General features: G+C 48.2%; 10 protein-coding genes across 10 annotated transcripts; 6 read left to right on the forward strand and 4 right to left on the reverse strand.

Annotated features, from left to right (window-relative positions):
- Positions 1-600: 600 nt before the first annotated feature.
- N7503_011339 (agmatinase) lies at positions 601-2,234 on the forward strand (the record flags this gene model as incomplete). The annotated part of the gene is made up of 8 exons (XM_057070885.1): positions 601-735; positions 809-996; positions 1,071-1,154; positions 1,223-1,444; positions 1,506-1,723; positions 1,782-1,874; positions 1,942-2,092; positions 2,147-2,234. 8 exons carry the CDS (start codon positions 601-603, stop codon positions 2,232-2,234), a joined length of 1,179 nt encoding a protein of 392 aa, XP_056917496.1.
- Positions 2,235-3,597: 1,363 nt separating this feature from the next.
- On the forward strand, positions 3,598-5,208 carry N7503_011340 (heme-dependent oxidative N-demethylase family protein; the record flags this gene model as incomplete). Its single annotated transcript, XM_057070886.1, has 3 exons — positions 3,598-4,126; positions 4,196-4,661; positions 4,728-5,208. The coding sequence occupies 3 exons, from the start codon at positions 3,598-3,600 to the stop codon at positions 5,206-5,208; spliced, it is 1,476 nt and encodes a 491-aa protein (XP_056917497.1).
- A 500-nt stretch (positions 5,209-5,708) lies between these two features.
- N7503_011341 (PRP38 family protein) lies at positions 5,709-6,464 on the reverse strand (the record flags this gene model as incomplete). Its single annotated transcript, XM_057070887.1, has 1 exon — positions 5,709-6,464. The coding sequence occupies one exon, from the start codon at positions 6,462-6,464 to the stop codon at positions 5,709-5,711; it is 756 nt and encodes a 251-aa protein (XP_056917498.1).
- A 293-nt stretch (positions 6,465-6,757) lies between these two features.
- N7503_011342 (uncharacterized protein) lies at positions 6,758-7,810 on the forward strand (the record flags this gene model as incomplete). Its single annotated transcript, XM_057070888.1, has 1 exon — positions 6,758-7,810. The coding sequence occupies one exon, from the start codon at positions 6,758-6,760 to the stop codon at positions 7,808-7,810; it is 1,053 nt and encodes a 350-aa protein (XP_056917499.1).
- A 300-nt stretch (positions 7,811-8,110) lies between these two features.
- On the reverse strand, positions 8,111-10,194 carry N7503_011343 (WD40 repeat domain-containing protein; the record flags this gene model as incomplete). The annotated part of the gene is made up of 3 exons (XM_057070889.1): positions 8,111-8,330; positions 8,379-10,071; positions 10,155-10,194. 3 exons carry the CDS (start codon positions 10,192-10,194, stop codon positions 8,111-8,113), a joined length of 1,953 nt encoding a protein of 650 aa, XP_056917500.1.
- Positions 10,195-12,298: 2,104 nt separating this feature from the next.
- Positions 12,299-14,970, reverse strand: N7503_011344 (C2H2-type zinc finger protein; the record flags this gene model as incomplete). The annotated part of the gene is made up of 5 exons (XM_057070890.1): positions 12,299-12,519; positions 12,577-13,998; positions 14,053-14,331; positions 14,389-14,799; positions 14,856-14,970. The coding sequence occupies 5 exons, from the start codon at positions 14,968-14,970 to the stop codon at positions 12,299-12,301; spliced, it is 2,448 nt and encodes an 815-aa protein (XP_056917501.1).
- A 232-nt stretch (positions 14,971-15,202) lies between these two features.
- Positions 15,203-16,140, forward strand: N7503_011345 (SDR family NAD(P)-dependent oxidoreductase; the record flags this gene model as incomplete). Its single annotated transcript, XM_057070891.1, has 3 exons — positions 15,203-15,260; positions 15,334-15,789; positions 15,845-16,140. 3 exons carry the CDS (start codon positions 15,203-15,205, stop codon positions 16,138-16,140), a joined length of 810 nt encoding a protein of 269 aa, XP_056917502.1.
- A 161-nt stretch (positions 16,141-16,301) lies between these two features.
- Positions 16,302-18,033, reverse strand: N7503_011346 (putative amidase; the record flags this gene model as incomplete). The annotated part of the gene is made up of 3 exons (XM_057070892.1): positions 16,302-17,248; positions 17,301-17,920; positions 18,005-18,033. 3 exons carry the CDS (start codon positions 18,031-18,033, stop codon positions 16,302-16,304), a joined length of 1,596 nt encoding a protein of 531 aa, XP_056917503.1.
- Positions 18,034-18,520: 487 nt separating this feature from the next.
- N7503_011347 (polysaccharide deacetylase family protein) lies at positions 18,521-19,602 on the forward strand (the record flags this gene model as incomplete). Its single annotated transcript, XM_057070893.1, has 4 exons — positions 18,521-18,626; positions 18,677-18,953; positions 19,010-19,414; positions 19,464-19,602. 4 exons carry the CDS (start codon positions 18,521-18,523, stop codon positions 19,600-19,602), a joined length of 927 nt encoding a protein of 308 aa, XP_056917504.1.
- A 597-nt stretch (positions 19,603-20,199) lies between these two features.
- On the forward strand, positions 20,200-21,718 carry N7503_011348 (putative neutral amino acid permease; the record flags this gene model as incomplete). The annotated part of the gene is made up of 3 exons (XM_057070894.1): positions 20,200-20,371; positions 20,441-20,870; positions 20,923-21,718. 3 exons carry the CDS (start codon positions 20,200-20,202, stop codon positions 21,716-21,718), a joined length of 1,398 nt encoding a protein of 465 aa, XP_056917505.1.
- Positions 21,719-21,965: the final 247 nt, after the last annotated feature.

Raw genomic sequence — 21,965 nt, forward strand, 5'->3', positions numbered from 1 at the left:
ACCTTATCTTCTTCCCCATGTTATAAGATCCAGCCTTCTTGCAATTCTCCCATTTCCTTCCCTTTTGGGATTGTTTCATCCTGTCTTGCATATGATGACGTGCAGCTAAATCCGAAAACTCCGCAATACGATGATGCATTTCTCTATTCGGAAGGCCAGCAGAGTTCAAGGTACGGACCATTGAGCCACCTGTTCCAATGATATGCTGGCTGATCATTAGGTATATTCTGACCGTGCCTTCCAGATGGATGTCGTCTAACCGAATTGGGGTAAAAATGGGAGAGATAGGGTGCTGAGATATACTGATGTAATTGTCACAAAAGTGGCTTCGTATAGGGAGCAGATACTTGGTACACAAGAATTCGGAGAGAAATGGGCAAATTTGTTGGGCCGCTGGCATTCCCATGTGTCTCAATGTTCGAGTAAGAAGGCAGTATGTACAAGTGGATCTCAGTACTATCTCAGTACTGCCTTCAAGTATATATTTCCTCAATAACCTCTCGAAAATCTCCCTGCCACAAATTTGAACATTCCAATTCGTGATTTCGAGAGTACTTACTTCAAATACTATTTTCTATTTCAATTTTTATCATTTCTGCTATGTTGAAATCGTTTGCGGGAATCCTTGCCCTGGCAAGTCTATCGGCGGCCCATGGAGACCATGATCAAATCCCCATGGCAGGTCCACACAAAGACTTTTGGTACAATACTCTACCAGGAGACGGGGGCACTCAAGTATGTGGATGGATCCAAGTCAATGTTTACCTCCGCAGGTCTAAAAGTGACTGACCTGGTACTCTTTTGCTAGGCTGATTCAGTATTCTCTGGAATATCCACCTTCGGTCGCTTGCCTTATTCCCCTTGCCTGTCCACCGATGACGTGAAGTACGATATTGCTTTTCTGGGTGCTCCCTTCGATACTGGAACCTCATACCGACCCGGTGCACGATTCGGACCTAGTGGTATTAGACAAGGGTCTCGTCGTCTCAATCTTTAGTATGTCGGCCTACACGACAGATTGGTCTAGGGAAGATGGACATGAATAGAGAAGGAATGCTGATGATACTTAGTGGAGGATATAATGTGCCACTTCAGGCTAATCCATTCTCCGGAGACATGAAGATCCTCGACTGCGGAGATATTCCAGTCACCTCGTGAGTGATGAACCCTCACATTGAAGGCGTATCTAAGTCAACTAATTCCATTTAATCCTTCATGTTAGGTACGACAATGAATGGGCCATTCAGCAAATCGAAGAGGGACACAATAGTGTGTTGATGCGCAGGCCCTACACGGACGCAGATAAAGCAGGCCTTTCTACCGCTGGCAAGACTCTTCCTCGCGTTATCACGCTAGGAGGAGATCACACTATAACCCTACCCCTGCTGCGGAGCATCAACAGAGCCTATGGCCCTGTTACTGTGATACACTTTGATAGCCATCTGTAATTTACGATTACTCCATTTTGCTTTGCAAGAGATTTTCCTAACAAAAATACTCGACAGTGACTCGTGGAAGCCAAAGGTTTTTGGCGGTTCTCCAAGTGAGGTTGCCGCCGTCAACCATGGAACCTACTTTTATCATGCTGCCATGGAAGGCTTGCTGAAGAACGACACCAACATCCATGCCGGTATTCGCACAACTGTCTCTGGGCCATCCGACTATGAGAACGATGGTTATTGTGGATTTGAAATTGTCGAAGCCCGAGAAATTGACACAATCGGTATGTTAACCAATATCTTCCCAAACCAAGATGGTCCTTATAGATATCTTCCTTCCAGGTACCGGTGGTATTATCAAAAAGATCCGAGACCGTGTTGGCACCGAGAACCCCGTCTACCTCTCTATCGATATTGATTCCATCGACCCTGCCTGTATGTGGCCTACCCCAGATGAGTTGGTTTGTCAAATCCGCAGACAGCTACTGACGAGTTAAAATAGTCGCGCCGGCAACTGGTACCCCCGAGACTGGCGGTTGGTCCACTCGTGAGCTGAGAACCATCATTCGTGGTCTTGATGGGATTAACTTCATTGGTGCCGACATCGTCGAGGTCGCACCTGCATATGATACTAATGCGGAGCTGACTACTATGTAAGCAAAGTTCTTCCCTTTCCCAACAGCGTTTCTAACAGCGTTTCTCTCTAGGGCTGCTGCCGATGTGTTGTTTGAGGTCCTCACTATCATGACAAAGAAGGGCCCTCTTTCTGTCGGTGGCACAAATCATGAGCTGTAATGGGAACGTCCAAGGGCAGGGCCTCAAAGCCGTCGATGACCTTGGAAACCGACGGGATGGAGACAGGGTTAAACTTCGGTCAGATGTCTCAATGACTAAATTTGAAAGTTTTATTGTAGTGAGAAAGAGCCAGATGGAATTATGGGTGTTTCAGAGACAGTTTAATATCGGGCTAGAATTGAATCAAAATTCGAAGACTGAACGAGGTGATTTGAGTTTTTTCTCTATGCACCGCCAGTGACATCTATCTCTTTCCAGACTTCGATCTCTATTTGGTCAGAGCAAATGGCAGAGTACGGGAAGTATATACCAAAATATGAAGCCATCGAGATGGCTAAATTTCTAGCTAATCCGGGGAGCCTTCTAAAACTTCAGCCATGCGTCCACTTTAATGACTAGTTGTTTTGACTTGCTCTCGCACACAAAATCTTTTCTACCTTCTAGCATTCTCAATAATGGTAAATTTCAAGTGCTCGCCTTTTGGATGTTTCTCATCAATTCATGATAAACACATACCTGAGAACCTAAGAACCAACTATGAACGTTCCTGTGCCCGCACCGACGCCCTGTTTTCAATTCCAGAATCAATGGACAGGCCTGAAAGAGCTGAGAGGGGTTGTGTAACAGACACTATTCTATATTAAAGCTCTATGTTTAATTTGTTTGCTGGTTGATCAAACATCATTTGCCAAGCGCCTGGACATTTTTACCCTTTCGGGTATAGCGGAACCTATCATCCCATTCTGTACACGCATTCCAGATTGTCCTTATCTTTCTTTCTTGCGCTTGATGTATCGATTTGCCTAATGAATACTGTCTTCTCCGAATAGCTTTCTGAACCGAAGTCCGTGGATTCAGAGCCTGCATTCATAGTAGTGTGAGACTTGCAGCAGGTATCACCACCTCGGCTTGCCAGTAGAGTAAGCATGCATAGTAGATCAATCTCGATATTAAGATAACAAGATAACAATGAGATAAGGCCATTCTGATATTATGCTACAATATGCACATCTCGTCATAGCAAGCATAGAGACGCATACAGTCGCCAAACACGGAAAGGTTAGTCAAATAGTGTCAACCAAAGAAGCTATTCGATGCGGATTCCCTCATTCTGAATGGACGAGTTTCCCCGCTTCTTGAACCTTGGTCTGAGTGCAACTCAGAATCTTCTTGGTTCTGGATATGTCAAACATGAGGAGTACTTATAGGGCACGTTCCCTGCCTGCAATCCATCTATCTGGTTGATCACCACAGCCCAATGCACCAAGCCCACTGGAAATAATAAACCAGACCCGGCAGTATAAATCAACTTCCAAGAATATCCACTCAATCCTCATTGCTTTCCTCGCATGGTGTAAGCCAAATGGAGTTCCTGACGAGCCCAGAAAGCGCCTGGAAGATCGGTCTAATACTGGTAGCTGCCACCGCAGTCTACTCCATTCTCTATCGATCATCGAACAAACCTCTCTGGAGCAGAATATCCCTTCGCGGCCGCAAAGACTCGACAGCCAGAACACCCCCACGATCCATATCACCCGAGAAGAAAAATGCCAATAGCGCCACATCTCCCCCAAGCTACAACCATGCCCTCCCACCGCAGCGTAGAGAGTCGCTCCTCCAGCTTAAAGGAGTCACCTTTCGCTGGCGCGATATCGACGAAACCGAAGTGCGCCAAAATGCCTTGCCCATGACTGTCGATTATATGAAAAGCCCAGGCAACCTATATACACCCACCGGATTCTCGGTAGACGAAGTGAAAGCCCTTGGCGACTTTCCGGATTATGCGACTTTAAGTGGAGTTCCACTCCCTGATTCTTACCCCGAGCATGTTATTGAGAAAGCTAAGCCTCGGCCATACAGGCCGTTCCGGTGGGCTTATCATCAAACCATGTGTACGTGCAGGAAATGAGTTCAATCCCCCCCCCCCAGAGAGAAAGGAAGTCCACTCATGTCTGAAATAGCCTTAACCAAGCTGGAGCCAGACTGGTGGATTGAGCTTGAAAGCACATACAAAAGCCGCATTGCTCAACGCAAAGAACTGTTTGCGAAGCACGGCAAGGCAGTTCTCGACGCTAGGCCTGGCTCCGAACTGGCCTGCAAGGAACTCATGGAGATGGTTCTGCAGTTCATTTGTGCTCGGTATCCGCAATATTTCACGCTGGTCGACAATAGTATACTGCAGAATCGAATCCTCGGTACAGAGCAGGATGTTCGAAGCAAGCCTCCTTTGGAAATTCTTCTTGACAATGTTCCCGAAGACTTTGCCCTCACGCTGCGAGACGAGAAGACTGGTTATTATTTCTTGCGTGCAGCTGTGATCTGCTCAGCATTGGGGTGGAATGTTGCTTCCAAGATTGATAAACGATTGGATGCGATTCACGAGCCCATTCCAGATTACAAAGAGAAAATGCAGTTCTCCATGGACCGGTAAGACGCCCTTTCCTTTGCGCGACTGTGTTTCTGCCAAGCTGACGAAAATGAAACTCATGATAGATATTTCACCAAGATGCCAACCGAAAAGCCTATCCAACGAGGTTCATGGGGTCTCGAAGCCGAGGAGTTGTTGTACATGGCACCGGGTGACCCACATGGGGCTCTTAGGCTATCGCAGGATCCTAATTTGCATCTTGATGATTGCACCCTGCGTGTAGACTGGCAGACCCTTCGTCGTCTACCTTTGTCGGCATCGGTCGTTTTCAACTTCAAGGCGCTCTTCACACCGGTATCAGAGTTTCGTGACGAGCCTGCCGTGCCAGCCCTGTTGGGAAAGCTCTTGAGAGAGGGAAAGGAGAGCATGATGAAATATAAGGGAGTATGGCATGTTCAGCATGTCGTTCTGCCAAAGATGGAGGAGTGGGCAAAGGAGCAGGAGGAGGCGGGTCTTGTTCCAAAGGATTGGGAGGTTGCGACCCTGGATGACAGTCCTTGGTTTAAAGGCTGGGAGGGGAAATGGCATCGCCAACAGGGCTTCTAGGGTGTATTTCTTTTTTGTTTGCATTATGGTCATTTCTTTCATATCCGCGACTACCTGTGAGCCTTTCTGTTAATCTATAATACATTCGAAGGATATGGCTTCGTCAAGAATCACAGCATGATCGATTAAATTGCTGAATTGATTGATTGTGCTTCGGTATAAACCGAATCCATCCATGATCTCTGATGTTTGACGGAAGTCAGAAGTACCACAGAAGGCGTTAATGGAAAGTTGTCCCATAGGTCTGGTTTGAACACCATTTGCAGTGAAGTGTACAAACATATGCCCGACAACAAATCGTAAGGTGAAGATTCGCATGTGGTAGCCCGCGGTTTGAACGAAAGACAGAAGATGGGGAGATGATCAACATTCCTCCACTGTTTTTCTATGCAATCAGTGATCGTTGATAGTCTGGGGTATAATTGGGTTGACTATAAGAGCACTGGGCACCAGGTAGCGTAAGTGTGGCACGAACCAGAAGGGCTTCGCAGATGAAAGCTTCAGTCATGATTGTCATCCTTCGAGCTCGAGACTTCTCCATCACTGCGGTCGCGCTCATCATCGTGCTCATCATTTTCCCCATTCTGACTGTCCTGATCGAGCTCCTCTAGCTCATCCGCCAAGGGACTGATCCGCTCATCCAGCATGTCCAAATCTTCTAATTGTGAACGTGGTGGCAGCTTCCACAAACTAGTACCACAGACACGGTCTTTTGTGAGAAGCTCATCGATGAATTGATCCACATATGTCAAAGTGAACGAGTCGCGTACTCGTCGCTTCAATTTCCGATAGTCGAGAAGTAGCGGCTCTAGGGTCTTGTAGACGTCCACCGCATCGAAGGTAAGTCGCACATAGAATGCCGCCAGCGCGCGAAGGTACTTGAAGTCGCCGCGAGAATTTAACACCGCATTTTGTCCATCCTCATCGTCGCTGCCGGGGTCACTGAAGTTGAGGTACTCGAGGATGACGTCTCGTTCGGGATTGAGTTGTAGAAGCTTGAAGGCGAGACAGAGGAATGGTGAGGGCTTCTCGGAAATACCGTATGTACCGCCGACAAATGTTAACTCGGTGGCGCGATCGCAAAGCGTTGCCGCATTCAAACCGAAGCACTGTTCCTTCCAGTAGTATGAATCTGTGATGCGGTCGCGCACGGCTTTCTCGAAGAGGGTGACAGGGTTGACGCCGCGCACCAGGGGACCGGTGTAGCCTCGGTTGTCGAGAAATTGACTGGCATCAGCACGATGAGCTTGCGCCATAGCGATGTGGATGTCGAAAATGTGGAGTAAAGAGCTTGGAAAGGATCTACGGTCAGGATGAGAAGAAGGTGAAAAGCGGCAGAAAGCCAAGGGCCGCCAAGACCTTATCGATAGTCGCACGGCCAACCTGGTAAACAACTGATGTCATTGAAACACGGGGCTGACACCATGGAGTCTGGAACCACAACAAGATAAGGGTGTCAGAGACCAGGCAGGTCTGCATGATGATTCAAATTCTGTCCAATCTTCCACAATTACATTCTTCCCATGTCTAGCGTCCACAAGTACAAGCCATGGTCCTTCTTACTTCATCGACGGTCTCCGCCATCGTGTCATTTGGGGTAGTCTGCATTTTCTCGTTGATGTTATTTTGGGCCGGATACGTGGTACAACAACAATCGGTGAAGAACATCCAGCATGCTTTGCGTCCACCTGTATCTCGTCACGGAGGATCTGGATCACAAGGATCCACATTCCAGAGTCCCGCTCAAAAACGCGGCTTATCAAATTCAGATCTAGGCTCAGACCCTCGTCCTAGCTTAGGGGGGAACTACGCATATCTGCAGTTGCTCTCAAGCCCAGATCCCTCTGACATCTGCTCTTCTATCTCATTCTTCAAACAACTTGCAACCAACAACAGTGTCATCCAGGATCGACTGTTCATGTATCCTGAAGAATGGGACCGGATGTCTGAGGAGCAACTTGGAAAGCCTGCTCTCACCGCTCTTTCTATCTTGCGCACTGCCAGTATCAAATACGACATCTGGCTCCTACCAATTGATATGACTGAGGCGTCATCAAAAGGCTATTCGGCAACAGATACCAAGCTGCTACGACTAGGTCAAATCCAATTTATGCAGTATGATAGTGTTTTATATCTGCCATCCCGTGGCATGATCATAGACACGGAGAAACTTGACGATATTCTCCTGTCGCAGGCACTGCCACTTGTGTATGACAAAAACCGCCCTGATTCCTATGATAATCTGGCATGGACGCCAATGAGTCTTCGTCCCGATCGTGATGCCAACTTGCCACCTGTCTATTTGATAACGGTGAATAATATTGGAAGCGGGAATGTTCAAGCTCGGACACATGTGCCCAGCTCCAACCTGCCTATGTTTCAAGCCCTTGTTCGGGGATCTAATATGATCATGTCCCAAGATGAGGATGAGCATCGAGACGGAATCGCTCAACCGCCGGCTTACATGTACTTTGAATCCGACCATCAACAGAGTATCAAGTTGCAGGGGAGCCCTTACTATCAGAATTGGCGAGCACAGCGGAATGAGGTCTGCGATGGATTAGACTTTGATGATGATTTTACCGTGACGAGCGATGATTAATTGTTAATTGGGACTATACCACTTTAGCGGGCTGAGCCCTGGATCTGGCGTTGGTTTTGTGAAGATAATTTTCTCTACCTTTATGAGGTCATGGTACATAGCTAAACGAGCTTTCATTATTTCATACCTTTGACCTAGGAAGGTACCTAGGCAAGGGCATTTCGAAGGTTTTATTACTACTTACATATTCAATCACGGTAGCTGGGCCAGATGGGGAGGACTTTAAATCCATATCCCCGAGTCATTAGGTACGATTCATTGACGCTATCAATCCGGAACCAAAGCAAATCAGACTCCCTGTCATTGAGGAACTCCAATCTCGTAGCCCAGTAGAACTTCAGTGCTGTTTCCTTCCCAGCCACGATTGCCACTGGTGGATATCATAAACCGACACGCATTATCGAGGTAAAGTTGAGAGATGGTGCCGGTGCGGTGGCCTGGAATAATCAAGAATGGAGTAGTGTGACGAGAGGACTGGTCATGCTGCAAGTCATAAAGGCGGAGAATATCATGAGAAGCACTGGAATATGTTAGAGGGATCTAGCACATCTAAAAATCATTAACTTACCACACGAGATGGCGACCATTTGGCATCGCCTTGAGTGCTGTTACCGGACCACTTCCTTGAGGAAACTTAAATGTCCGCTCAGCTTGGCGGAGGCCCTTGTGCAAGCTATATTCTTCCACGGTGCCGTTTCGTCGCCCTGCATAAATGTAGTTTCCATCTGGAGACCAGCAAGCATTCATACACCATGGAGGAACGTTATGAGGGCTGATCCGAGCAACTGGATCAGGTTGACGTCTATCCCACACCCGGATTGCTCCATCCATGGATGCTGCCAGGAATGTACTATCTGTGCCAGATCCATTTTGCTCAGATGGCATTGTCTGTGGAGGATCTTGTTCCGTCAATGACTCAAGCTCTTCAGCTCTGGGATTACCATTCGTAAGCGGGTGTGCCTCTGTGCCTGACATATCAGTGTCGATATGTCCGTTGGTTAGCTGTGGGCCATCCGCAGTATCATTTGGTTCAGCAGGAGCAGCATCGGGCTGGTTATTAGTTTCCGGTTGTGGCATATCGGTGTCAATCTCTCCAGGGGCATCTGCATCGGCGAGTCCATTAACCATCGCCTTGCCAAACTCATCATCTTCGTCCACTCCAAACACGCCGCCGGAAGGCTCCCCTCCATCTCCTGCTCCACCATCCCCGTCACCAAATAATGAATCTGCTCCACCGAAGAGTGAATCCGCTGGTGATCCCGCCTGCGGGTTTTCAGCGGCGCCTGAATCTCCAGCGTCTTCGGCAGCACCACTCGAATTGAATGTGCCTGTGTCCCTAGCCTGATAATTGGAAGTATAGGTGCCATTGCTCAGGTAAGGCTCAGCTGTATCTTGCGGAACTGCTAGACTAGACTCCGGTCGGATTTGCACTGTGGATATTTGACCTGCGCTCCCGCCGAATGCGCGACGAGCCTGTCCTGTATTCAAATCCCAGTCAAACACACGCTTATCCCAACTGCCTGACAGTAGTGACTTTTCATCTGAAGTTAAGCTTAAGCACGAAACAGCAGAAGTGTGTTGTCGTAATTGCACAATCTCTCTGCCTTCGTCATGACGCAAAGTCTGTAATCGAATAGCACCTGACTCCAATCCAGAGAGGAGCCACAAGCCTTCGCTTTGGCATGCCAGAGAGTACACCGACGACAAGCTGTTCCCATCCATATTCTCCCAGTATGTCATCAATACACCGGCTTTCACAACACTATCCACAAACGGGTGTCTTTGTGCCACCGTCAACATAAGCTTGCTGTTGATCGAATCCGCCCAGTTGAACTTTCGGGTATAACCGTCGGATCCTCCAGTAAAAACCCAGCGCATATCAGCTGTCGCCGTGATCGCATTGATGGAAGTACTATGAGGTGCGGCAGTGGTAGGGGCGATATCGTAGGTGCTGGCCGTTAGGCATTCAGGGCGCACACTCGGGTGGTAGATGGAGAAGGAATCCGCCATGCTCGTGTGCCCGTTTCCCGATGACATAGTCCTTGAGTCCTGATTAGGCTGCGAGTTCATACCGCCCTCTGACGTCTGGCTTGCATTTGAAGGGCTATCGGGGTCTTGGTCTCCGTCCGCGTCACCATCGGCCTCATTTTCATTGTCGTTGTCATTGTCATTGTCTCCGTCCCCGTCGGCATCTGCGTCATCAACATCGCGCATGTTGTCGTCAATCTCATTTTCGTTATCGCTACTTCCATCTTGGGAACCTAGAAGGTAGGAGGAAGAGATTGTCAGCTTCGCGCCTTCTTTGTGGGGTATGAGGAGAATTGAATGAGCAGGAGCGACCTACCGGCCAGATCGCGGTCATCGTCCTCGTCAATGGACGGCATGATTCCCGTAGATTGTAGTTTATACGCTTTCCTCCGAAGATCTACTGTGAGCTCTTAATAGACCTGAGTATGGTACAAGGGCGATTGAGGGGGATGGTTGATCCTGTGCGGAGTCTTGCGGCGCACGCGCAAACTTTGTCGGCCCCAGCGCAGCTTGATAGTAGCGTGTCAAATTCCAGCAAAACACCCAAGGTTGCAGACGTGAGCCTCAATCTCCGCTGATTTAAGTGGATTGACTGGTTTTGAGTAGCAGAGGATATGGAAGGCGCTTGAAATCGGATAATCAAGATCCCGCTAGGGTCGCATCACTGCACGGACCACATAACTATTCCGCTGTATAGAAAGGACCTCGGAATAAGCTACAGAAGACTTAAAGGCTTACAGGAACAATAAAAAGTCATATCTTAGTTCTAACTCACTTCAATATAGTGAATTGAATAGATTGCGACATGAAAACTTCTGACTTCCGATGTACTATAATCGTAGTTACTACGATTTATAGGCCTACAGTGCCCAACAGCCGACCTGGCGACGAGCTACCGCGCAAATCAACAAGAGTGATAATCTTCTCAACTCCATGGCGACTTTGCCACTCCTATAGGATCCGACTGTCAAGATGGGTTCAAAGCGGTGAACACACAATTGGCCATGGAGCGCCACCGAATTTAGTCTCTTCGTTGCTATAAAATCGGCAAATGTGAGACGCTCCTCGCCCAAGCCATGGGTAACCTAGGAAAGGCAGTGACATAATGCTCACTTCTATTACTTAGCATACAGCGATAGGTTTTGGTCTAGATATCTTCTCGAAGCAAAAAGCAATTCAATCACTAGGTCTATTCACCACCAGAATCATCGTCCGAATCGCAGCCGTTGGCCTGAAACGTAAACCATGTTTTTTTTTTCAATTTGCCACGCGATTTTCGAGAACGCCTCCCTCTACTTGAGAACTCGAGAAGTTCCTAGATCCACGACTGTAAGGCAAGGTCGATAGTATAGAGGCGTGCCTGTGTAAGTAGGCAAGGATGTCGATAATCTCCTGGCGTTGACTAGAATAGTCTAAGGCTAGTTGAGACCACTAGTGCGATTAAGTGTGACTCATTTAATCAATGTGGAATTTGTTACCTTTCCTTTGGTATTGATTTAAAGGAACTGGAAGTGATTGTGATCCGTCGAGAGACCAAAAATTGTATGTTCAACCATGCCCTCATAGCGCCGCTCTCTACGAATCATGCCTAGGTAGATAATCAGCGCTGATGTGAAAATAGAGTAGAAAAGCTGACCCATATATGCAAGGGCCTGGGGCACGCCAAGATGAGATTGGCCCTTTTTTGTGTCCATGATAATAAAGCTGATGTCTAGACCTTCTTCCCCAGCATCTGGTTGGTACCAAAGAGAAAGATCAGGGGATCCTTCAAGACGGCGCATTTCTCCTTCGTATGCGATTGGCTGAAATGATAATTGGACATTTGCCCGATATAGGAAACTGGGTTAGACCAGGGAAGCAAGGGTCTTCAGGAGCAGTAGAATAGACAGCAGCAAGAAGGAAAATGAGACGCTGTTGCAACGAAGTCTCATGTAATCTATCTGAGTTGGAGATCGATGTGTCAATATCACTAAGGAAAGACCTGCAGTCCTTGGGTATCATAATTGGAATCTGAAACCGGCTCCAGAGGTGGAAAGCTTTTCACCATCTATAAGGCGAAGCTGATCAACTGCCAACGTAGGGAGCCCCATAGTCCCTTGTGGTTGCATATTGAGAACGGGCAATTTTCTTTCTGTAATGTTAAGATGTTCATTAACGGGGAGGAGAAAAAAATAAATGGGGGTGATAAAGTGAATCGCTCTTGGCCCTAACAGGCCTAGTCATTTATTTAGGTTTGTAACCTTACAGGAATCAACGTAATGACTATGTGACGCCATCAAAGAACCACGAGAAAGGCCACGTGTGATGGAGCTAATGGGGATTATTTTATGAAAGACTCATTAACTTGAAGTATTTCAAGGGACTCGAACATGACCTAAATCAAAAAAAAAAGCATTTGGGTATTCGTAAGAAGGACGTCCTGGTATCCCGCCCAGGTAATAGATATGTATATAGAAACGTTCAAATCATAGACATGTATCTCTCCAAGCTCTGGCCAAGGATATTTATAAATGGCCACTGTGCATTTCGCTTGAATAACCTTGCCCACAATCTAAGAACGGCCATTCCCAAAGATGCCGGCTCTAAGTTGGGTGGGGCATCGGATTCATCATCCAGGTCTATAGAAGAAAAGGCCTCTTCCACAATACATTGTGTCCACCGAAGGATTCGACTTTCATTTTCTGTTAGATTGTTAGCAACTCAGAACTTTCTTCACTGAAAAGATTGGGAAAGCCTACCACTGAGTGCCTGGTCCGGGGCAGCTTCAGCAAGTGTGAAAAGCCATTTACTTAATAGGACAGCACATTCCAGACTAGCCAGTGAGTGGCGCACACTCCAAAAGAATGCTTGACTGCGAGCGATATGATCGATTCCCAACCGCACCGGAATGCTGAGAGCATGGGCTGCATATATCAATGCCGGGATGAGGCGGTAGCTTCTTTCTGGCTTCGGGGATCGGTAAAGGGCGGAGGCTATAACTAATGGGTCTCGTGTTTCGAGACGTCGGTATGGACCAAGATTTAAAGATAATCGAACATAAGCAAGGCCTAAAAGTGCACTTGACGTGAATGGGATAGGGCCATTCGCATTCTGTGGGTCCAGGCTTGACTCGGGGGCTTGTTGCCAAACGGATGTCCATGAGCGAAGAGCCCGCTCAATTTTGTTCAACTCCTCAGTTGGAAGAGAAGTGGAGTGATTTCCATTGGGTAACGACAACTCGCTCACGATATGAATTCGCTGGAGTAGGCCATGGAGAAGCATGTAGTTTCCCAGAGGCGAAGGAATAGGGTCGAGTGGTACTGCCGGTCGTGACTTTTGCAGTAAAAGTGTCAAGGCATCCTGAAAGAAAAGTTGCTGAGGCCCTCGTTCACGCTGAGCAGCCTCCCATTCGGTCGCATTTTGCGCTATCCATTCCTTCGTAGAGCAGGGTAGTCGCATGTGGATTTCGCTACTCCTGAGCGACGGGTAGGCATTATATGCGATGCTATGTATGTGTATGAAGCAAAATGAGATGAGTTTTGTACGTCGGACTGACTCTTGATCGGCCCATTCGTACCAGTCTGTCGATGAGGCGTGTGGGTCAGACTGTGGTTCAGTCAAAGTAGCCTCGCGAAGCATTTGCACGAGTTGAGATTGAAGCTGAAGTGCTTCCTGTACTAGCCCGGCTCGTTCCCAGGTGGCATAGCCCATAAGAACAAGGAGACAACGAATGACCTCCATCTGTCTCGAGGAGCTGGCTACTAACGCGTTCCTGGGCTGGCCCTCTCTCGATTCCGAGTATGGAGGTCTTCCTAATGGTACCGAATACCCCTGAGCTGCAATTCTCGACTCTCTTGACATGCGCTCATACAAAACTGCTTTGGATACGTGGAATATTTTCTCGGCGGTTCGGTGCTCAAATCGATATTGGGCTCCGATCGTCATCATCGCCAATATTAATTCTGGAGAACACTCATTGAAGCGAAAGGTCGGGATGTGTATAAAAGGAATATGAGGCTGGAATCCTTCAAAGTACGACGTGAGATAACGGGTCAAAGTGTGGCGAGATGGAAGGGTAAAATCTGGGATGACATTTCGAAAGTCTTCGAGGGAAGCAGCCAGTCGAAATCGTTGGTCCTCAGAGACATTGAAACCCGAGGACTTGGTGGCATGCGGCGGCTCTGGATACTGTCAGTCTCCAGTCGATACAGCAAACATAAAAATTCAAAGCACACCTGTGTCCGAAATTGTGGTTAAGCTTTGATCACCCCTCGGCACTGATGGTAGCCATGACCGAAAAGGAGAATCGCCACGCGACTCTTCTCGGGTGTGCCCTCGAGGTCTTGGTTGCTCTTGGGGTGGTTGACTAGGCCTTGACACATCTTCAAGACCAATTTCCTGTATTTGAGCAGCTTCACCTTCAGCAGGTAGCCATTCTGCTGGAAGACCAATGGAATCTAAAAAGTGAGTGAATTCTTGAAAATGATTGAGATCTTCTGGCAAGTAAGGTAGTGCTGGCGGATTGTCAGCAGTTGCATCCATAAATGGATGTGATGTATCATAAATCGCACCAGTGGTCTGATAATCGCCAGGAAGAAGTAATTGTGCTGCTTGGAGCATAGCCGGGTCATGCATGCCGGGGTGGCCGTTTGGCGCCGAGGGGGCATTAGCATGGCCAGGCATCATGCCGCCCGCCTGACTTTGTGATAGATATGACACATGATCGTTTGGAGGTGCTGGCCACTGATGCACCGGGGACGGCCCCGAAATTGACCCTACTGGACGGGTGGGTGCATCATATTGCTGCGGAGGGGCTGCAGGTGTCACAGTGTGGGGTCCTTGGAGATCCTTCACAACAGCTGCAGGTTGTGAATCAGGGGAGGCGAGAGTATCTTGGTGAGTAATTCGATTATGTCGCTTCAATAGATCGCGCCTAGTAAAGGCAGACCCACAGAAGCAGATGAACGGTTTCTCTTTGGTGTCTACAGCTTGCGGTCAGTCTCGCCACGAGGTACTAGACTCCAATGGGGCCGCTTACGAGTTCGGACATGGCGCTCCAAATGCTCAGTCCGGCGAAAGCCTCGACCGCAATGACTACAGATCCGTGCTTTTGCTCGGCCTTTAATCTGGGGGGATGGCGATGGGGATGTCATGTCGGAGTACTTGGAGACTGCGAAAGTGGACTCGGGTTCGTCGGAAGTTTCGGGGGAAATGGTACTTTCCTCATATTTCTCCAAGCGGTGACTCCAATTTGCCCCACTTCTTATCACCGCTTCCATTGCGTCTCCACATATATCTTATCATCCATCGTGTATACAAGTACGGAGTACTGTAAACTGATAGAAGCAGGATTCGACTTTTCTTGACCTCTTTTCAGGTTTGCCAATGCTGAACAAGACTTTTTTCCCCGGCGTGGCTGTCATCACTGGAGCGGGGGGAACTGGTATGCTTACCTTTGAACCCGAGCAAAGGGATCTGTCAGATATATATCCTTACTAACGATACCATGTTCACAGGAATCGGGGCAGCAGTAGCTCATGCGTTCGCAGTAGCAGGATGTAAGAGGATCGCAATCACAGATGTGAATGAAGAGACTCTAGAGAAGACCAGGGACGCCATTGCCATAGCTTATCCCAAGGTCCAGTTGATGGCTCAGCCTGGAAATGTAGCAGATGATCAGTTTGCCGAGTCCTTCGTATCAAAAGTTGCGAAAGCATTCGGTCGCGTTGATTATGCTGTGAACTGTGCCGGCGTACTTGGTGTGCCTATGCGATCGAGTGAAACCAGTCTCGCAGAATTTGACCGAGTAAACAACATTAATTATCGAGGATGTTGGCTGTCTTCCCGTGCACAGCTCAAGCAGATGCTTGAACAAGATCCGCTTCCCAGTCATGACCCTACTCGCCCTGCACAACGTGGTGCCGTCGTTAACATCGCCAGCCAGTTGGGGATTGTCAGCCGTCCAAATGCGCGTAAGTGAGCCTTGCAGTCAAAATACACTGAGTGGCTGACGGTGAATTCATATAGCGGCGTATTGTGCGTCAAAATCTGCAATCATTGGATTGACCCGTGCCGATGCGATCGATTACTCGAGGAATGGAATTCGAGTGAACTGTGTATGCCCGGGTGTAATTGAAACCCCTTTGGTTATGGAGAAGGCGGAAGTAAGGGAGGCGATTACTCCGGCAGCAAACATTGCTCCAATGCAGCGAATGGGGAAACCAGCCGAAGTAGCTGACGCTGTCCTATTTCTGTGTTCGACACAAGCTTCATTTGTCCAGGGACATGCCATGGTTGTTGACGGAGGTTATATCACAGTCTAAATTTGTGAAATGATCACACCATAACCTAATATTCATTCAAGCGGGGTCTCCGCCCATTGAGGCTGCTAGCACACTTGTACTTATGTAAATACTCTTTCAAAGAGGGCTATTTCAGTGAAATAGTGTAGGACCTGATCAAACGCTAAATCCACAGTGCATGCCTAGTTCTGATCAGTCGTGAACTGCATCTTCTTCCAGTCGTAGTGAGTCTCCCAAACATGTCCAACTCGCAACACTTTCTCTTCCTGCCACAACCCACCAACAATCTGCATACCAACAGGTAGCATGACCTGATCATCTTCCTTGGCAGGTGCAAATCCAATTGGAATTGACAATGCGGGGTGTCCTGTCACATTGAAAATTGCAGTATTGATTGTTAGCCCCATACTTGGCTTAAGTGACTCCACTGGCTGGCCACGCTTTCCATGCTTGGGAGCCACGACCGGCGTTGTGGGCATGACAATTGCATCAAACTTCTCAAACAACGCCTGGTACTTGTCACTCAACTGCCGCCCAATATTGGCAGTTTTTCCATAAAGACCCGGGAAGCGAGACATCAAATACAGGCCATTGATAATCACATTCTTTGTGGATGGGAAGGCTCGTTGGAAGCCTTCATCTGTCCAAGGTAATCGGGCCTGCTCCATCTCCGTCATGTACAGGCCACGTCGCCCGGTATTTTGACCCAGTAATGTCTGTGCACCGGCCATTCGCTGTTGGATGGTCCAGATTGCTGGCCCATGCAAATGGTCTGGGAGAGAAATTTCTTCGATAGTTGCGCCCAAATCTTCGAGTTTCTTGGCAGCAGTCAGCACCGAGTGTCGGACACTTGATGATACGGCATCGTGCTCAAATCCTTCTTTGAGAATTCCAATCCGCAGTCCATCAAGTCTCTCTGTGCCCTTGATGCTGGTTGCAAAGCTGGTTGAGCCTGGCTTCGAACTGCCCAGCGATCTATCGTCAATGCCGTCGTATCCACTGATGGTATCTAGACATGTTGCCACTTCCATCGTTGTGCGAGCCAATGGGCCGACATGATCATTTATGGCATCACCACTGGAAACTCCAGTAAAGGGAACACGTCCGAATGTTGGCTTCAAGCCAACACCTATTGTTTATTAGAGAGAGGGATCAAAGCAGTTCACGAGGTTTGAACTTACATCCACAAAATGAAGCTGGGACCCTGATACTCCCCCCCTGGTCACCTCCAATGGTAATGTCGACTAGCTCCGCTGCGACCAGAGCAGCGCCCCCTGACGTGCTACCTCCAGCTGAGTACCCTGTCGCGTGAGGATTCTCAATAGTGCCTTGAGCACTAGTATATGAGGATGTAGAATGGCAATGATTTTCACATGTTGATGTCCCATGAATATCAGCCCCGGCCTCAAGAAGTCGTGTCACCACGGTCGCATCTGTCGAAGGCGTCCATGATGGAATGATATCGCTACCCAATAGCTGAGGTACTTCAGCTACTGCAATGACATCCTTAAGACTGACTGATTTGCCAGTCAACACGCCTCCTTCCTTTCCTCGGATAAGAAACCGATGGGCCCAGGCTTGGCCAAACACCTGCTCTTCTTTACTTGGTCGACGAATGTTCTCTCGCGGATACTTGAGCTGATCAGGGATCGGCTGATAATCTGGCAGGGCCGCGACACCTTCTGCGCAGTCATGGACCGCTGCTAACAACGTTTGAAAATCATCCGATTCCGAAGGATCGATCGTAAGGCCTAGGTGCTCTATGAGAGCCTCAGCATCTCCTGGCTTGACAGGGTTATTCCTGAGTCCGAGTGGTTAGTTTGATGTATTATAAATCAACAATAAAATATTGCGGTATCTACGTTATCTCGGCGGAAATACTTACTCTGATATACTGGTGAAAAGAACGGACATGGTGGACGGGCACTCTGAATGGTGAAACGGAAATTCTTTGGATTAATGAAGATTTTATGATAGAGCCCCCAGGATTTTCATTTTCATGACCGGCGCCCTCCGACGACATGTTCCTTCTCCAAGACGGAGTAGTCCTTTGCCCAATGAATCTGGGTCCCTGGCGACCGTTTTGCCGACCGTCGAGCGACTCCAAATCGACCCCAAATCGACTCCAGACACGACCCACACCAGCTATCCACCTCCAAGAGACGATGATATGATATGAAAATGGTAGAAAATAGGCGGGATGTCAAATAACTAATTCAGATTACTTGTTGAATGTGATAATGTTATCTAAGTTTCATGATATGACGATCGGCTGGTCACTAATATTGCAATGACCCCGACAACTCCAAGAGGGGTACTTTTTATGTTCCCCGCATGTTGATCAGTACAAGAAAGAGTCTATCACATTCACATCACTGCGTCTTGCAACTAACCACACACAATGGGCCCCAAGCGAGTTCTTATCACCTATGGAGTTGATGTCGATGCTGTCGCTGGATGGCTTGGCTCGTACGGCGGCGAGGATTCGACCAACGACATTAGTCGGGGTAAGTTGGTCCTTGACAAATATCAAAACATCCCCTAACCAGATAACTAGGAATGTGGGCGGGTACTATTGGAACGAGACGTCTACTGAAGCTTTTCAGCAAGTACAACATTAAGACAACATGGTTCATCCCTGGCCATTCACTAGAGACTTTCCCAGAGGACATGGCAGCTGTCCGAGATGCAGGACACGAAATCGGACTGCATGGTTACTCGCACGAGAACCCAACAGATATGAGCATTGAGCAACAGCGTGATGTGCTTGACAAAACATACCGTATGCTCACTGAGTTTGCGGGAAAGCCCCCAAGAGGAAGCGTAGCGCCTTGGTATGTAGACTCCAATCTACGTCTTATGGCTCTACCTTAACATTGACGAAATACAGGTGGGAAACCAGCAGAGAGGGTGCCCAGTTACTTCTTGACTATGGCATCGAGTACGACCACAGCATGAGTCACGAAGATTGCCAGGCATACTATCTGCGAACGGGCGACACTTGGACCAACATCGATTACAAGCAGAAGGCTGAGACCTGGATGAAGCCACTTGAGCATGGTCCCCAGACGGGACTAGTGGAGATTCCATCTAACTGGTACATTGATGATCTGCCACCAATGATGTTCATCAAATCTGCACCGAACAGTCACGGTTTCGTCAATCCGCGGGATGTGGAGGATATCTGGCGTGATCATTTCGACTATTTCTATCGAGAGTATGATGAGTTCATTTTCCCGATCACAATCCATCCGGATGTCTCTGGTCGACCACATGTGCTTTTGATGCATGAGAGGTGAGTGTTTCAGATCAAGTCTATACGGACTGAGACTAATCAAGATTAGGCTCATTGAGCATTTCAAGAAGCATGACGGTGTAGAGTTTGTCACGATGGAGCAGGTCTGCGACGAGTTCAAGAAGAAGAATGCTCCTCCTCCAGGGGCTCTGATGCCAGCTCCTGTGGGGGCGATGCTGAATAGTTGATTGCTATGTCATTATTTCTATTTCTAATTGAATCAATATCAGAATCTTACATCTCGTATTATCCTATCAGTATAGTTCCATGACCCCAACGGCTTTCTCCAACCCCTTTACCTAGTGAATATCACAATCTGCATAAGTGACATTTTCCACTGCCTTGTACAGCCTTATCTCCTGTCTCCAGCCACATCGTACTCTAGCACTGGAATGTTCTACCCCGACGCTTAACCAATTTTGGCCATTAAGCCGGAACCTACTCCGACGAACTCTCCAACAAATGACTCCAGGCCATCCGTTAGCTTGAACCAATGTGCTTGTTATCAGATAATACGAATTCGTGGGGAAGTAGTGGAGCCAATCCACTTCTTCAATCCCGTTATCGTTACTCTAGTAGCTCCAGAGTATCGGAAACCCATACCCTGAACCTACTGCAAGGCCACGGAAACAGGAAATGATCCTGCCATGCATGGACCAGCCGGGGGCCCGAGATAAGCCCCTTGGTGTGCCGCTTGCTGCCTATATATTCTCCTTCAGAAGCTTTTGGAGGTCGATTTTGGAGATTTGGTTTGTGCCATAGCTTCCTAGCTCTCACATTCAGTCATGACAGACTTTGCGGATGACATCAAGGATGCCTCGAATTTGGCAGATGACTCCTATCATGATACACAGAAGGCAGAGATGGAGGATCAGAATGAGGTCTTTAAGAGAGGTGATGGCCAGGTCGACTTTCGTACTGTAAGCTGGATTCGGGCAGGCGTGATCTTTTTGAAAAGTGAGTTATATACCATACCCACATAGAAGCACATGTGGATTACTAACAGTTGTATTTTTCTGTTGCTAGTCATCTTCGCTACTGGTGTACTTTCCATTCCATCCTTAATGTATGAACTGGGAGCTCTCCCGGGTGCGCTCAATGTTATAGGTTGGACACTTCTCAACACATACTGCGCTATTGTGCAGGGCAATTTTCGCAATGCCCACCCAGGCTGCCACTCCATCGCCGATATGGCGCATGTTGTGGGGGGTCCGCTCCTGAAGGAAGTGGTCGGGTTTTTGTTTACGGTCAGCTATGTTATTGTCGCTGCGTCTGGTATCATCGGTGTCTCCACCGCGCTCAATGCCTTGTCGTTGCATGCCATTTGCACGGTCTGGTTCTCCTTTATTGGCACAATCGTCATTGCTGCCTGTGCGAGTGTGCGCAAGTTTTCGCACATTGGCTGGCTCACTTGGGCCGGATTTGCTAGCGTCTATATTGCTGTCTTCATCATTGTGTAGGTTTCGTTCATTGCCCCTTTTTTTCTCGCTTTTGCTCACCAATAATAGTATCGGCGTGACCACGAGAGATCGCCCTGCTGCTGCGCCCCAGACGGGCGATTTTGACCTGGGATACAGGGTCATTGGCGACCCGAGCTTCACGACTGGTATCACCGCCGCCGCGACCATCTTCGTCTCTAGCGCTGCAACCTCCGCATTTCTCCCCGTCATCTCGGAGATGCGCAAGCCCAAGGACTACCCCAAAGCAGTCTACCTCAGCATGAGTCTTGTGACTGCATCGTACCTCACATTCAGTCTTGTCATATATGCCTGGTGTGGTAAATGGATCGCATCGCCCTCACTCGGTAGCGCCGGTACCACGGTCAAGCGAGTAGCGTATGGTGTTGCTCTGCCTGGTCTCATTATTAGCGGGTGTTTGTATGTGCATGTCGCGGCGAAATATTTGTTTGTACGAATCTTACGTACCTCGCGTCATCTGCAGGCTAATACCGCCGTGCATTGGGGCACCTGGCTGGGCTGCACAACCAGCATGGCAGCCATTTCCTTCATCCTTGCATGCGCCATCCCTATCTTCAATTACGTGCTCGCTCTCGTGGGCGCACTTTGTTTCGCACCTCTGGCAATTAGTTTGCCTGGTTGGCTATGGCTGTACAGTCATGCTGATTACTGGAAGGGCTCTTTGTTGCGCAAGATAATGTATGGATTCCATGTTTTTCTGATCTTTTTGGGGGCGTTCATGGCGGTCGGGGGTACCTATGGGGTCATTGTCCAGATCAACGAGGCCTATCGCGATGGACAGATTTCTGGCGCGTTTTCTTGTGCAGACAACAGCGGGTCAACTTGAGGCTGAAGGGAAAATAGAATCATATTTTGGGCTCAAATATTTACTTCATAAAGGAATCCACAGTTAGTGCAAAGTGGATTAATGCAAACTAAGCTCAGACCCGCTTGGCCAGAAGCTCCCGCCGCATCCGAATCACATTCGTTATCTTTTTTTTCTTTCCTTTCTTTCCCCTCTTCCGTTCACTATATTGATTCCAATCTTTGCACATATCATAGGTCACTTCCTTCACGACTTAAATTATTATTTT

Source organism: Penicillium pulvis (genome assembly GCF_028828015.1).
Source record: "Penicillium pulvis strain IBT 33274 chromosome Unknown scaffold_8_segment0_segment0, whole genome shotgun sequence".
Taxonomy (NCBI): domain Eukaryota; kingdom Fungi; phylum Ascomycota; class Eurotiomycetes; order Eurotiales; family Aspergillaceae; genus Penicillium; species Penicillium pulvis.